General features: G+C 39.4%; 1 protein-coding gene across 3 annotated transcripts in view; it reads left to right on the top strand.

The window, feature by feature from the left end:
- Positions 1-6,351: 6,351 nt before the first annotated feature.
- Positions 6,352-15,684, top strand: part of rnf217 (ring finger protein 217) — a 24,435-nt gene continuing 15,102 nt past the window's right edge. The window contains exons 1-5 of one of the 3 annotated variants that reach the window (XM_034899598.1): positions 6,352-7,500; positions 11,440-11,661; positions 11,799-11,963; positions 14,291-14,388; positions 14,499-14,602. In XM_034899598.1, coding sequence (XP_034755489.1) covers positions 6,511-7,500; positions 11,440-11,661; positions 11,799-11,963; positions 14,291-14,388; positions 14,499-14,602 — 1,579 coding nt within the window. In that variant the 5' untranslated portion in view covers positions 6,352-6,510. The remainder of the gene's footprint in view (positions 7,501-11,439; positions 11,662-11,798; positions 11,964-14,290; positions 14,389-14,498; positions 14,603-15,684) is intronic. The other 2 variants (XM_034899600.1, XM_034899599.1) reach the window with 2 other exon arrangements.

Genomic DNA, 15,684 nt, shown 5'->3' with positions numbered 1-15,684 from the left:
ATGAAATGTAACTTTGAACTTCTAGACGTTTTTTAATCACATGTGGCCGTGTTTACTGTTTTTTCTAGGTGACTACTAATGTATTATGTTGTGTACAAGTGGGACTACTATGTTTTATTCCTTCTAATTGTACAGTGTATTTTGAAATGAGAGCGTAAGAGGAGAAAGGGAGGAAAGGGAATTAGTTGCACAATAGTCTGTAATTCTGTCATTAATCATTCTGTCAGGGCTGAAAATTCACTTTCACTTCAGCACATAATTAACTTTACAATATTAATTTATATTTGAATTGTCAACCAACACCACCCGTTGCTTTTTAATAAATGACATGACTGCTGATGAAGTGTCTTTCTGCAAAATTCAAATCAGGAACTAATGCTGTGAAAAGGGTCACATAACCAGTATTTAAAGGCTTAATTGAAAAGGATAGTTGCTTGTGTCATTAGTTTTGAATTTGAACTGAAAGTGAATTAATTAATTTGTTTATCTTTAATGGATTCGATCAAGTCAATTTCACCTGGCACTATGGAACCAATGCCCACCTACACCCCAACCTGGCAGATATAAGAGAGGATTCCAGGTGTGTGTGTGTGTGTGTGTGTGTGTGTGTGTGTGTGTGTGTGTGTGAGAGAGAGAGGGAGAGACAAACTGTACATGTGAAACTGTACTACAGTACATTGTACTTTTCTATGTCATGGTGAACTGAACAACACTTAACCCAGAACCTGAAAAGCCATGACTTCAAAGGAAACTGAAGAAAATTCTTTTAAAGTCCTCACAAATCGATAATCAACAGCAATAAGAACAGTAATGATATAATTTTAAATAATAATGAACATAGAATCTACACAGTTGATTATTTATCTTCAGATTTTTTTTATCACATGTAGACATTAGAACAGTCAATAGTGCTTTTTTCTGCAAATCTAAGATCTGTATGTAAAGTACATAAATAGAGCACATAAATGGCATTGATAAACATTCAGTCAAGCTATTGTAAAGTTCTTACTCTGTATTAAAAGTTACAAAGCTCTCCTTAAATGAAACTTGTCCATTTTGAAGTTTAAAGTTGTAGCAAGAGTAAACTGTTACAGTTATTAGTGTAATATCGTGCTGAGTAAATGTATGAATAACAGGGACAGACCTGTTTAGCTAAATTTTCATTTGATAAGCAAAATGCAGCATTTCAGCAATGTTTAATTTTAGTAAATATGTTGAAGTGTTCATTTTAAAGCACTTGAAAACTTAGTTTCAAATTTATTAATTTCTCTATATTCTTAAAAATTATTTAAGCAACATTCAAAGTTTGAACAAAAAAATGCATAGTTTTTTTCAGCCATTATTTATTAAGTGTTTAACTTTTGATGACACTACACTAGTTTATTTGCTCCACACCAGTTGATGGAAACATGCCTATTCCTATTTATTTTTGCACCACTTCAAAATGTTGCTTAAAATTCACTTGACAGTTGAATGGAAACACGGCTAGTGGCCTGCCAACCCAACTGTCATTATGCTTTGATTAAAACGTCACTAAATCCTGATTGGTATGTTACACCACCTTTTACTCTCTGAACCACATCTATTTCTCAGTAGTCATCACAGAGAGAAATCTCTCAGTTGAAACAACAATAACGGTGCTATCTTTGGCAGAATATTTCTGTTCATGTAGGATCCCATCACTTATTTAAGGAGCTGATTGATAAAATAGGTGTTCTACCGTCAAGTAGTGTGATTGGTGCTTGCACAATTAGTTTAATAACGAAATAGAGCTGTAAAGAGCAAAAAGTAAAGGGTTAGGAATAACATGCAAGAGAAAAGTGTAGGACCCAGGACAGAACCCTGAGGTACTCCTCAGTAGATTGGGTAAAATACGCCAACTCTGCTGGCGATTTGATTTCACCCTGCACCTCAGACTGGAAACCAGCACATTTAATTCTCCTGCTTCAGTTCACAATTTTGCGGGAATCAATCCCAAACTGGCTTTTCTACCTGGCGCGGGTTTAACATGATGATGATAGAGAAGCGACCAAGCAGCTTCTTGTTTACATTCAACATAGCGGCAGCGCAGCAACCCTTTGATGCCACTGTTGCTACTACGTAACCCGCATCGTTGGTCTGATTGGTTGAAGGATTATCCAATTGAGTACATTTAAACTATGCCCGTTGGTAACGCCTCTTGTGCAGAGAAAATACAGAGCTGACACTCCATATCTGGTGATAGCCAGACTAACTCCACAGATCAGATCAGCTTCTTAGACAACTGCTTATCATTGAGCATAAAATAAAATGTATTTAGTTCCAACAATTTATCAAATTCCTACTGTTTATCTAAAACTTTTCCCCTTAATTTTAACGTTAAATGAAGGGACATTGGACTTTTGCAGCAGAAACAATTATGTTAGAGGAGCAATTATAATAAATTAAGTAACTATTCAATGTCAGTACGTCAATGCAGGAACATGTCATTAACTGCCAGTGGAAATATCCAAACTTTTCTGTGGCTCTGGGTTGATTTGTTAATGTTCACCACTGACTAGAACCATCTATGTTGGTTTAACTCCTTTATATGTTGGTTTAACTCCTCCTCTTTTTATGATAGTTTTCACACAGGTGACAGACTGTACATAAACTAGACAGTTGGGAATAAAGTAGACAATGGAGAAGGAAAGTCTTTATTGTGTCCTCCGTTCTCTGAGACCTTTCATTCATTTCTTTGTACTTTCTTTGACTTACATTTGCTACATTATGCATGTGAATGAATCAAATCAAAATCAAAATTTATTTTCATAGCATATTACAGCAACCAGCAGGTATCCATAGTGCTTTACATCAGGAACCAAGTACAAAACAACACAGACATGACACCGTATTCACATTTTATTTAGGTTTTGGGGTTTGTCCTACTTTGTTGCTTTGTTGTGTTTGCCAAGTGTTTTCCAGCATCTAAGTTCTTAAGTAAAGAAAGAAAATACACTTTCTAAAGTAACTGAAAAGCTAAACTTGTTGAAATAGGATCCAAAAAGACAGCTGAAGGCAACATCAATGCACATTCTGACCGGTCATGATATACTGTATTACTGTATTATCTATCTCCTTATTTTACACACAAACACACACACACACAGGCACACACACACACCACACACACACACAGTCATTGCCAGGAAGCCCTATTGTTCCTTTGCTGAGGAAGGAGGGGTATGGTGGGTGGTATACTCATCTAGTGCTCAAAGGTAAATGCAATGTTTGAATCTCTAAGAATAAGGTTGTTAAAGTAAATCAGGAAACATCTACGCAATTAAGAAGAAAAAACCTCTTGAGGGAAAGGGATTTAGATGCATTGGGTTGAGTTTAAGACGGAGTTAATGCTCATGATTGGAAGCACTTTAAATATTTATTTTTAGCCTGCAGAGCCCTGTTAAATGCGGAACAGCACACTTCAGAAAATGATGGGGTTTCCGGCTTTATGTAATCACCGGATGACTCACACTTGTAAAGGCTTTTTAACATTGTTGGTATTCTCCAGTAAAACCAATTTGGTACTGCCAGGACAAGCAAAATAATTAGCATGTGGCTTGCACCCTATGGCATTAATGAGGAACTGTAATGGAGCTAACAACATATTTTACAGGCGCCCCAGTTAGGTTATTTGAAAGTCGTGCCAACAGTGCTGAAATAAGGATGTTTCTGTCCAAATGACTTTCATTCTTATGTGTTCAAGTGTCACCTTCCCTGTCAGACTTGAAATTAAATAATTTATGGGCAATTTAATGAAGATGACAAGTGTGTGTGTGTGTGTATGTGTGGCCTTGAACTAGCATATGACTACCACTTATAATGTCAAAATTACTTTATTGGTCCCTAGGGAAATGTGTCTTGGACATAACGGCTGCCTCATTAAAATACACACCCCTATTATGGAGTAGCAACAGATGTACATAAGTACACAGCACAGACAGAAGTGCACACATAAAGTGCATTCAAACTTCTGACTAAAAGGTTTTGCTCCTGTTAAGTATACCACCATATACAACATACTAACAGGGATAGTTTATTGATGTGAATCCGCCACCATCAGGTCCTGGCTGCAACACCAGAGCTGCCATTCTAAAACTGGCACTGCTCACCGTCATGGTATACTGGGACACATGATGGAACTGAGCCATTGTTAATGAAGTTAGTTACTCCTGTGCATTTCATGCTACGACAAGTCAAAACATCTGCTGTGAGAAAATATGTTGGTAAGAAAAGCAAAAGCAGCAACATTTGATAATTGTATATCTAGACTTGAGATGTGCACCATCTACACTTGATGAGTGTCGTTGTAATTGTTTTTTTTTTTTAAGTTGAGTATGTGTGTGTCTGAAATCTACTTGAGCATAGAGGTTTTTTCTCTTGACCTCCGAAAGAGTAGTTTGACAAAATAATCTAAAAATTCACTTGCTACCTTTCTCTGCAGCTTTCAACCATATCCTCACGGTCTTTGTCAGGAGATAAAGTTTGTTCAGTTGTCATAGAGATGTCATGGATCAATTCATGTCAGGTCACGTGATGACAGCTGAGCCATCTCGATAACTGTTAGTGAGTGGACGTTGGCTTAGTGTTTTTGACAAATTTGTACACTTTTAACCTGCAAAATAAAATGCAAAAGTGTATTTAGGCTAGTGTAATCTTACTGGAGGCATTATATCAACACAATGTACTTAAATTCGCTTAATGTCTTTTCAAGGTGGAGCTTCTTTGGAGCTCATTAGAATTCTATATAGTGGCCGGGTTAACACAGTTGGGGGAGCAGGCGCACGTATATAGAGGTGTAGCCTACTCCGACGCAGCGGCCGCGGGTTTGAATCTTTCCTGTGGCCCTTTGATTTATGTCATTCCCCTTTCATGTCTTCACCTGTCCTATTAAAAATAAAAGCCTGAAAAAAATAATTTAATAATTCTAGATAGTTTAATAAATAAGAATGTATCCCATTTTATTTGGGATATTTTGTGAGTAAAATTAGAATTTTCAAATGTAATCAGTGAAATGTCATTGTTAGGTAAATTTAGCAGTATTACATTTTTTTTATGAAGTAGAAGTACACAGTAAGTCAGTAGTACACAGTTGAGTTGCGTTGGGGGCCTTCTGTCAGTTATTTAGGGGTACAATGGTTCTGGAGAAAGCTATAAGCAGCAATGCTGGAGGCCGAGCGTTTTGAACAGGCACTGCATTAGTTTGTCCAGAGATAAAAGGTCAGTAATTAAATCAAAGATGGATTGTATTTTTGATCCAGTCAAATCCTTGCTTCTGAATATTTGAGTACACCTGGACCTGTATTTAAAATAATTTATGAAGCTGTTCTTACGGTAAGTGGTAAAACGGTTAGTGAGCCCCAAACAGCAGACAGTACATCCATCCATTTACATGGGCAATATGAGGGGCTGGGCCCCTATTGATCCCTGTTCTTTACTCTCAGGGCAGGTTATAGTTTTCTATGCTGTTATCCTTACCCAGGTTGTGATAATATGATTAATATGCAACATTTTTAAACACCAAAAAAACTCAAACAATTCAGGTCTTGAAGATAGATGTTTGACACAGAGGCATCTTCTCAACCCATTGACTTCAAGAGCCGCAAGGCCAGTGACGTTGTGGGGGTGGATCTGGACTCTCTGTCGGGTGTGTCAGAGAGGAGGACGCTGTCCAAACTACATGCCATCTTGGACAATGTCTCGCACCCACTCCATGGCTTGCCGCTCAATCACAGGAGCACTTTCAGTGATAGACTCATTCTCCCAAAATGCACCACAGAGCGCCACAGGAAGTCATTCCTGCCTGTGGCCATCAAACTTCAGAACTCCTCCCTCTAAGTGTGTAACACACACAAACTTAGAGGTTAAAACTGGACAGTATAATCTGTTTTTGTGCAATAACACTTGCTTGTAATGTGTGCAACACCTAACTGCTACTATTATTACTATTATGATTATTAATATTACTTTTTACCATTGCAACACCTTATAATGTTAATTATGTATATACTGTATCATAATATTCCTTTGACTATGTAAATACCCACACTCCTTAAATTTCTTTATTTACATTTCTACTATTTGTGCAACTGCAACACAGAGTTTCCCTTCGGGGATCAATAAAGTATTTCTGATTCTGATTTAAAGTCGATATTGCCAAAATATTTTTAATAAAACTCTTCACAGTAAAGCTGGAGGATCTGGGGGGCCTGGAGTTCTGGTAGCCCGGTGTAATTGCCATAGACATTTAAAGACATTGCCCACTTTGGCCAGCCTTATTCGCTCTGATATCTGCTTGTGCTAATCTGGCCAATATCTCCATCTGCCAGGGCTGCTCTTCACCACTAGGCTTCCCATCGGCCTATCGCTGCTCCCCTGCATGCTGACGACGAGACCCGGAAGCACCGAGCTGCCTGCTTTGTTTTGTTTTGGTAGCGGAGTTGGATAAGAGGTAGACAGGCAGAGGTCCGCCGGGAGAGAGCCGCTCGCTAAATGGGGAGAGCCACTTCGGGGATGGAAGATGACAGACCGATAGCTGACGCCTGTAAAATGCCGAGTTTTATCAGCAGCTTAGAGGAGGAGAGGGTGAAACTGTCCCGTAATCTGCCGGAAGAAACTTCCCTTACGGACAGCAAAGTTGAGCGTGCGGTCAGAGATTTGAGCCGTGGTGTCACCAGATCAAACTCGCGGTTATCCCTGGACGGGGGTGAGGGGGACTCGGGGGACAGGAGCAGCGAGGAGGAGAAGGATGCAAAGGGCAACAACAACAACAACTGCAACGGCGGAGGAGGAGAGAGGAGGAGGAGGGCGAGCGCTGTCGAGATTTTGAGAAGGAATTTCGGGGTTTCAAAATCTCCCTCTTTGTGTCTAAATACGAACAGCCGGATGCAGCGCGGCGCGGAGCATGAACATCGCGAAGGAAACGTTAATAACCACGTTTATAAAGGTTATGGAACTGAACGCGGCGAGTGTAAAAACTCGGAGCGTGAAACGGGCGAAGCGGGGACTAAAAACGAGGCAACTTTGAACGACTTAACGACTTCGGTTGTACAAAGAGTTGAATTGCTAACCGTTAACGTTACTGGGCCGCGCCATTATAAACATGACAGTGACAGCAACACAGTCGTTTTAGATGAGTCTTTGAACACTAAAGAACACGTCTACTGCACTGTGTATTGCATCGCTAACGACAGAAAAGGCGTTTTAATCACAGACGATGAAACGGGCACATCTGACGCACCAAAAATGGACTCGGAGACAGAACAGGAAGCAGGCTCGAGTCCCGAACCGTCTCTGTACACATTGGACGACTTGGTGGATCCATTCAGGGACATGACCCACCCGTTGTCCATGGAGCAGGCCGGTGCAGGGACTACGATGCAGAGTTGCCGGGTGTGCCTGGAAGAGAAAACCATCGCACCCCTGCCCTGCTGCAGGAAGGCCGTGTGCGATGAGTGTCTGAAACTCTACGTCAGCGCTCAGGTTAGTAGGAGGGAGGGTGAGCAAAAGGGGGGACTGCTTAGCGCAGCAGGGTGTCAGGGAGCCAGTCAAAACACACACACACACACACTCACACTCACACACACACACTCACACACACACACACACACACACACACACACACACTTCTTTCTGTCACACTTTTAAATTGTTATGTTTTGCGTCTAATATACTCCAAGAAAATATCTGGAGCTGGCATTGAACAACATTTCCCCACAGGCCAACATCTGCACGTCTCCTCATTTTGTGATAACAACTGTGTTTTGTGAATCTGGGTTGCTGACACATTTTGCACTAAAATTGGGCAGGTTTTTAACAAAATCTTACATTGTGTGCCAATGGGTTTATTCTGCATAATTTCCTTCTTTCATACTTCCCCCATCAAATACACTACTCATATTATGTTGAGCATTATTAGTTCACTTACACTCGAACAAAGCACAAGCGTGTCCTTCAACTTATCTCATCTTTCTTCTACATTGTTTGCTTCACTTCCCAAATGGCTTTTTGTTGATGCCAGACAAACATGTTGAGCATCGCGGCAGTGTGTTTTAGTATACACAGAGGAGCAGCATCATAAAAAAGTCATTCTCTGACTCAGACGAAAATAGGTCACAATAGGGGCACAACAGTATCTTGTGGCTGCAATGCAGTCTTAGTAAGAGCTCCTGATCATTGATTCTTACGACAATTTACATTTATAAATCAAATAACTGAATATTAGATAGATACAAATTGACTTCCTTCCAATTCATTAACTTCTACCCTCTTTTGATCATATCCCAGTTTTAATATTCACATATGCTTTCCCTGTTACTAATTTTATGATCTGGGAAGAAGTTACAATCTCAGGTTTTTGCTACTGTCACTGCAATCTGCTTTAATCTGTTTAGGTAAAACAGTTTTTATCAGTCATCCAGACTACTTTTAATCTGCAATTATCTTGCTTTGATAACAAGGCATGAGTGATCACACAAACACAGAGACAAGCACACTCTCTGATATCAGACTGAGAACGAGATAAGGGTCATGTTAACTATCCTGTGTAGGTGGAATTTATTTCCGCCAATGTACTGTAAACCTTTTTTTTTTTTTTAGAAAACTATGCTGATAACCCTCACAGTAAGCATTATGTCAGCGATATCTGAGTAAGTGGTCAAAGATAAGACCCTTGGAAGGGGGTCGGTACTAGGGGTGGGGGAAAAAAATCAATACAGCACAGTATTGCAAAATTGTTCTCTGGCAATATCTATACACAGACACCAAGTATCGATCTTTTATTACACATGTGTTGGTCAGTTTGTCTGCTTGACAATCCAATTTTGCAGCAAGAAAATTGAAGTGAGATGAACAGAAATGTGTCTTTTTTGGTAAAATATATTGACAAATTTTTTCTTTTGGGGGACATCATTTGAAATTGGGAAACATTTTAAGTTGGAAAAAGGTAATACATTGCAATATGTTGCAGAATATTGCAATATGTTTAAAATCGCAATAAAATCGTATCTTAAAGTATTCCAGCACCGTTGCATTATTCAGCAATATATTGCGACCTTTTTTCCAACGTAAAATGTTTCCCAATTTCAAAATATGTCATACATCTTTTACCAAAAAAGATATTTAAAAATTTCTTGCTGCAAAATGGGATTGTTTGATGGACCAACACATATTTAAGAATAGATCAATACTTGGTGTCTGTGTATCGATTCAGTATTGCCAGAGAAAATATCGTGATACTATGCTATGTCAATTTCTCCCCCCCCCCCCCACCCCTAATGACTCACATGACACCATGTACATTCTTCAGAAATGTGTCATGATATATTGTCTCTAGAAGTGTAGCGTTCAACTTTTGTTTTTGTTAAAGAAGGAAAAGAAAATTGCAATAGTTCTAGCATCGCAATACAAATCCAGTCGGCACCCATGTATCGTGAAAGAATCAAACCGGGACAAAAGCAAATCATCCTAGTCCTACTAACCATGTTGTTGTGCCAGGGATTAAACAAGTGGGCTAAATCAAGGCAACAGTGTTGGGGTTATTTAAAAAAAAAAAAAAAGAAGTAAAAAAATAAGAATATAGTAGCTGACAATCTCGAATTTGTTGGGCCTCAACACATCATGTGTTTAGATTCACTGGGAAAATGAACTTCTCTACATCATAGACCTTTCATTTGAGCTCAAGTAACCCTTCATTGTTCCAAATATGGCTTTATGCATTAATTATATATGTTATTTAACACAACTTATTTCATGAGTTTGCATTTGGAGTTACTGTTTCTAAAACACTCTCAATCGCAACACGTGGTTCGATTTATCCCATTTCTTTGTCGCTTTTTAGTCCCTATATTAAATATGACACTATACTTTGAATCGAGTCATTGTTTCTATTTTTAACTGAGTTTTAGCAGATGGACACCTCAGGGTACACATACTCCCACTTAAGAGTCCCTGCTGAAGAGTTACAACACCACAATGTGCACAAACCTTACACAGGGCTAACTATATTGTACGTAGTTCTAATTTTAGCTTTGACTAGGCATACAGTCACCACTGTCATGGGATGCCCATGTACCGATTGTAAGCTTACTTGATCAGGCATGTTGTATGTTGGTTTATGTTTCGCCCCTGCATTTCAACTCGCCACACACGGTGACACATGTATCTGAGACACCCCCACCCCAGTCCGACGTCCCTGATCTGAGAGACAGAGTGGCATCAGTCATAACCTGTCCAACCTGTCTGGAAGTGGTCACCACAGTGTTAGTGTTGTGGTAACAACACATACACACACACATCTGCCTTCATGCCCTTTCAGAGATACGTATTTATGATCATGTAATAGGCCTTTTGTTTGTGTGTGTGTGGGTGTGCGGGTGTGTGTGTATGTGTTCGTGCTGTAGGGGATGTTGGGTGCAACACCATCGGAGGCTGATGCTTTTTTCCTTTCACACACACACTCTCAATCACAAAATGCGTATCGTGTGTCAGGACAACAGGTCTCACTGGCTGAGATGGACTGAACATGTGGGGAGGAACAGACAGAACTTGAATGTGAAATGAGGCACAGAGAGAGAAGGAACCAGAGAAGAAGAGTTGCTGGGTGAAAAAGACATAAAGGAGAGCTAGATAGTGAAAACCGGATACCGGATAAGCGGTCGAAGATGGATGGCTAGATAGTGAAAAATAAGCATGATACTTACCGTATCCAAGCTCAGATTATACCAGATCTAAACACACACTCTTGTATTGCTTGGGTTTGAATGAACCCAGGTGTAAGCTTAATGATGAAAAATATGTGTTCTTTTGTAACCGAGTAGTACAATTTTGAAATAGTGCAAAGTAAAAACATCACTTCAATCCTGTGTGCAGATTTTTTTTTTTAAAGACTTTAAAATGTATGTATATTTTGACTTATTTTAAACATTTTTGGATGAGTAGGTTTACATATTATATATACAGTATATAACAATTATTTTTTTAAAGGTGTTTGTCTCCCCTGTGGCTCTGTAAATGTCTGTGATGTTAAGGTTAGTTAGTGTTGGACTCAGTGGCCAGATTGTATGCTAACTTGTATGGAAAAAGTCCACTCAGTATAACTGACACTTGTTCTGGACTAACTAACGTGTGTCTGTGTGTGCTTTGAAACACGTTAACTTCCAATCTCTCCACGACCTCCTTCAGCCTTCCTTTCATATACCTTGTAGTCCCTCTATTCCTGGGTAAATTAGTAACCATTTCCCATAAGTGGTGGGAATACATCCGCGTGTAGATTTGGTAAGGATAGTCCAGCACAATAACAGAAAAACCATAGACAGATCCACATTGTGGAGCAGGGGATGTTACAAGATATGTTTAGTATTAACATTTTAGTGTTACTTTCACATACTGGAACATATATTCTTTGTCTTCCTTGTTTGCCAGGTGCGAGTAGCCAAATCTTACATCAGCTGTCCAATCCCAGAGTGCAGTGGCTTCCTGGAGGAGGGAGTGGTGATTTCCCATTTAGCCAATGAAGACGTAGCAAAATACCGTTACTTTTTGGAGCTGAGTCAGCTAGACTCGAGCACCAAACCCTGCCCCCAGTGCAGTCAGTTCAGCTCTCTGAAGGGGAACAACTCCAACCACTCCGAGCACAAGTACAAGGCAAGATGACCGTTCCAATACACACCTCCAACTGCATATAACACTTACAAAACAAATTCCACATACGGCTGATATAGATACATGTACGTTTAAAAGTAACATACAAATGGGTCTACTCTCTTCTGTCCCTACTTTAGATCCAGTGTAGCAATTGTCATTTTGTATGGTGTTTTAAATGCCACGCACCATGGCACAGTGGGGTCAAATGTCGTGAATACAGGAAAGGAGACAAGCTGCTTCGAAGCTGGGCTAGTGTCATAGAGCACGGGCAAAGAAACGCCCAGAAATGTCCACAGTGTAAGGTAAGGATCCAAGTTATTATGATACAGTGTTTTTTGGACTGCTGTTGGGTGTGGGTTAATGGGAAGAGGGTTAATGGAGGGTGGACTCAAGGTAAATGAATAAATCAATGCAGGCTAAGAAGCATGAGAGCAAGAACAGATGACGGATGGGAAGCTGTAGAGAAGTAAATGGGCGCTCTGATTTAATGTGCATGTGGAACAGCAGGACAGAGATGCATAAACATTGTAAATCTTGAAAAAATAATTATGTCTTTCTGCTGCACAAAACCAAATATGGTAGACTCACTGGCATCTCTCTCACAGTCATAAAACAAGCCTGGTCTCATTACGACCAAGTTGGTCTACACAATATCTAATCTGGCTGTCAGAAGATGACTATAGCAAGACATAGATTAAGCAAATTACCGGTTGGTGGGAACTGCTCGCTCGCAGCAGCAGACACTTCATCCACTTTCCATCTGTTTTCATCGCACTGATGCATCTGAATTTTTGCTCTGGAAGCAGGAAAGGAGGGTCGTGTTTGACTGTGATGCCAACTTGCACCCGACTGATAACAGATTTTTAAGGCCGATTTGAATATCTGGTTATTTGAAAATCCGATATGCCAATATATTGGCCGATATATATTTAAAAAAAGATCCAGAAACACGTTACAAAACAAACACATTTCCCTTACAATAGTTATTTGTAGTTATTTATGAGTTCTCACTAAAATAATATGATAATTTGTTTTATTGTCACAACAGAACAGAGGAACATCAAAAATAATAAAGTTCTGATAAATAAAAATTAGGGCTGTCAAATGATTAACATTTTTAATCAAATTAATCAGAATTTTCAGTGGATTAATCAGGATTAATCACTATTTGCAATTACACCTGAATCCTAACCATTTTTTTCTGAAATGCATACCAAAAGATAAACAACAGGACACAGATACATAATTTTAATATTATGTGCACTGTCAGTCCCAATGGTTTTCGTCTTGCCCTCGATGTCCCACTTACGTGCAACAGAAAGGAAGTGTTCTTTACAAGCCTCCGCAAAATGACGCTCCTCAGTTTTTAATATAGTCAGCGCAAAAGACTTCAGTTCCCACGTGTCACTGATGAAATGTGCCGTTGCTCCGAGGTAATTGTTGTTACTCACTGATGTCCTATGGTCTCCTGTCAGGGCGATATGATTTACTTGAGCCAAGACCTCTTTCCTTTTTTCTTTTTCGTTTTCATAGTGCTCGTGGATGCGTTTGCTGAACCTGACGGCCCAGCAAACGTAATAAACGCAATGTTTGGCGTTGACATGGTACCTCAACAGTTTCGGTGAAATTGAAACTCCTTGTTACAAATCTTGCAAATAACCTTGTACTTGTTAACTGTACCATCATCATTCTTTTTATATTTGAATCCGTCAATAGGCCCACTTTACTCACCTTGCTCCATATCTCGCCTCTAGCTCCCAACCACTTTCCTGACGTGAATAATTTGTCAGACTGCGCATGCGTGAAATGCGTTAAAAAAATTGACGTAATTAACAACAAACAACTAATTAACGTCGTTAACGCGCTATTTTTGACAGCCCTAATAAAAATATATAAAAATACAAAATTAAGATATGACACTTAAAGTCATTTGAACCAAAACACATTAACAAAAACAAATAATCAGTGTTGCCAACAGGGACGTTGTATAGCGCCCTCTGGTGGACAAACTATGCAACGCCAACACTCAACATGGTTGACAGTCCGTTTTCATTCTTTAAATATTCATTTATCATTTTTTGTCATTATAAATTATTCTGATTTAAGGTTTTTATTTATTTATTTAAATCGCCCATTATAAATGCAGATACCGATAGATCGGGAAATGCCTAATATCGGACGATAATATCGGCCCGCTGATATATTGGTCGGGCTCTAATGCCAACAAATTGGCATCATGCTGTGTTTTGCTGGGAAAGAGGCTGAGAGCAGCTCAGTTAAAGTAAGACTGCTTACTGCTTCAACAGCCAAATAGCAAAGATCCATTAAGTTTACCAATGTATGCATATTGGAGTGCAGTTCAATAGATGCTGAACCATATACTTCTAGTTTCCATTTTTAATTGAGAGTGTTGCATTTAGGTGCTGCTAAGACTGCAAAATGTGCTCTTTTTTTTCTTTTCTTTTTTACAATAAACAGAGCTGATCTTGAGTCTGAAAAGAGAACGTAATGATGTATTAAAATCGTGCCCCAAGAAGCAAGAGTGAAACTTCTGATGATGCATGTAGCATACTGCAAATATCTCCCTTTTTCCCCTCCCATCTTGCTCTTGCCTCATCCATTTCTGTAGATCCATATTCAGCGTACAGAGGGATGTGACCATATGACATGTACGCAGTGTAACACTAACTTCTGTTACCGCTGTGGAGAGCGCTACCGACACCTAAGGTTGGAATCTTAGACTTTTATTTTTCTAATTATTTTTTAAATTTTTTATCTGACTGCCTTTTCCACCTTTTCTATGTTATTATCTGATTTAATATTAAACTTCCTGTCAGGTTTTTCGGGGACCATACATCCAACCTCAGCGTGTTTGGATGCAAGTTTCGCTATCTACCTGATAAACCTCATCTGAGACGGCTAATTAGAGGGTCTGTCTGTGGTAAGTGTGTGTGTTTGTGTGTGTGTGTGTGTGTGTGTGTGTGTGTGTGTGTGTGTGTGTGTGTGTAGGTGCGTGTGTGTGTGTGTGTGTGTGTGGGTGGCAATAATGCTCAGTTGGTTCATTATTTTGGCCCAAACTGAAATTTCTCATATTGATGGTGCTGAGACGATGAATTCTTTCCCATCTTTGAAGATCCTCTGACTTTTACTCTAGCGCCACTCAAATTATAAATTGGTCCAAAACTTTGGTTTATGACTAAATACCTGCAAAACCAATGATATTCCGGTGAGCTTCAGCTGTACTCTGTGTTTATTGCTATTTAGCAATTGTTGGTATGGAAACACGCTAAACTTAAAAAATTGTGAACGATATACCTGCTAAACATCAGCGGGTTAGCATTGTCACTGTAAGCATGTTAGCATGCTGACGTTAGCATTTAGCTTAAAGAACTGCTGCGCCTAAGTGCAGCCTCAAAGAGCTAGCATGGCCGTACACTTCAGAACATGACTACAGTCCGTAATATTGAGTTTTACATTAATACAACCAGATAGTCACACTTTTGACAGCTGTATCTTCTGGTGTTAGGCTAAAGATAGGTTAAAGCCCATAACCCAAATTACATCAGAGCTGCCATGTTGCACTCATCTGTGGCTTATCATCATAGATTAGAGAAAGTTATGGAAATAGCAGTGGAATAGTTTTTTTTCTTGTCATCCACTGGATTAAAAACCTTAAGTCAAAATGCATTGTTGATGCCTTGCATGATGTCTGTCAGCCTAACTGTGAAAGACATTATTTTCCCCATTGTGACAACAGCAAGGAACACTAATTTAACGCTGCACTTGCAAGAGACCGGGGAGGAACGCTTTATAATAAAGTGTGAGAGCATCAAATTTCTGAGTATGTTAGTTGTAATTATCCATTCCCAGTTACCAAATCCAAGCCTCTACAAAGCAGAACCCTGATACAGTTGTTTGGCTCTGCTCTCCATGACAGCGACAGCTAGTTTACATCAGCAGGGTGCCTGTTGAACTGAGAGCTAATTTGTCCCTTAACAAGAACTACTTAGCCATTACAGCGCT

This window comes from Etheostoma cragini, chromosome 18, assembly GCF_013103735.1.
Source record: "Etheostoma cragini isolate CJK2018 chromosome 18, CSU_Ecrag_1.0, whole genome shotgun sequence".
Taxonomy (NCBI): Eukaryota; Metazoa; Chordata; class Actinopteri; order Perciformes; family Percidae; genus Etheostoma; species Etheostoma cragini.
The sequence above is the reverse complement of the archived record's forward strand: the minus strand, read 5'-3'. Positions and strand labels throughout refer to the sequence as shown.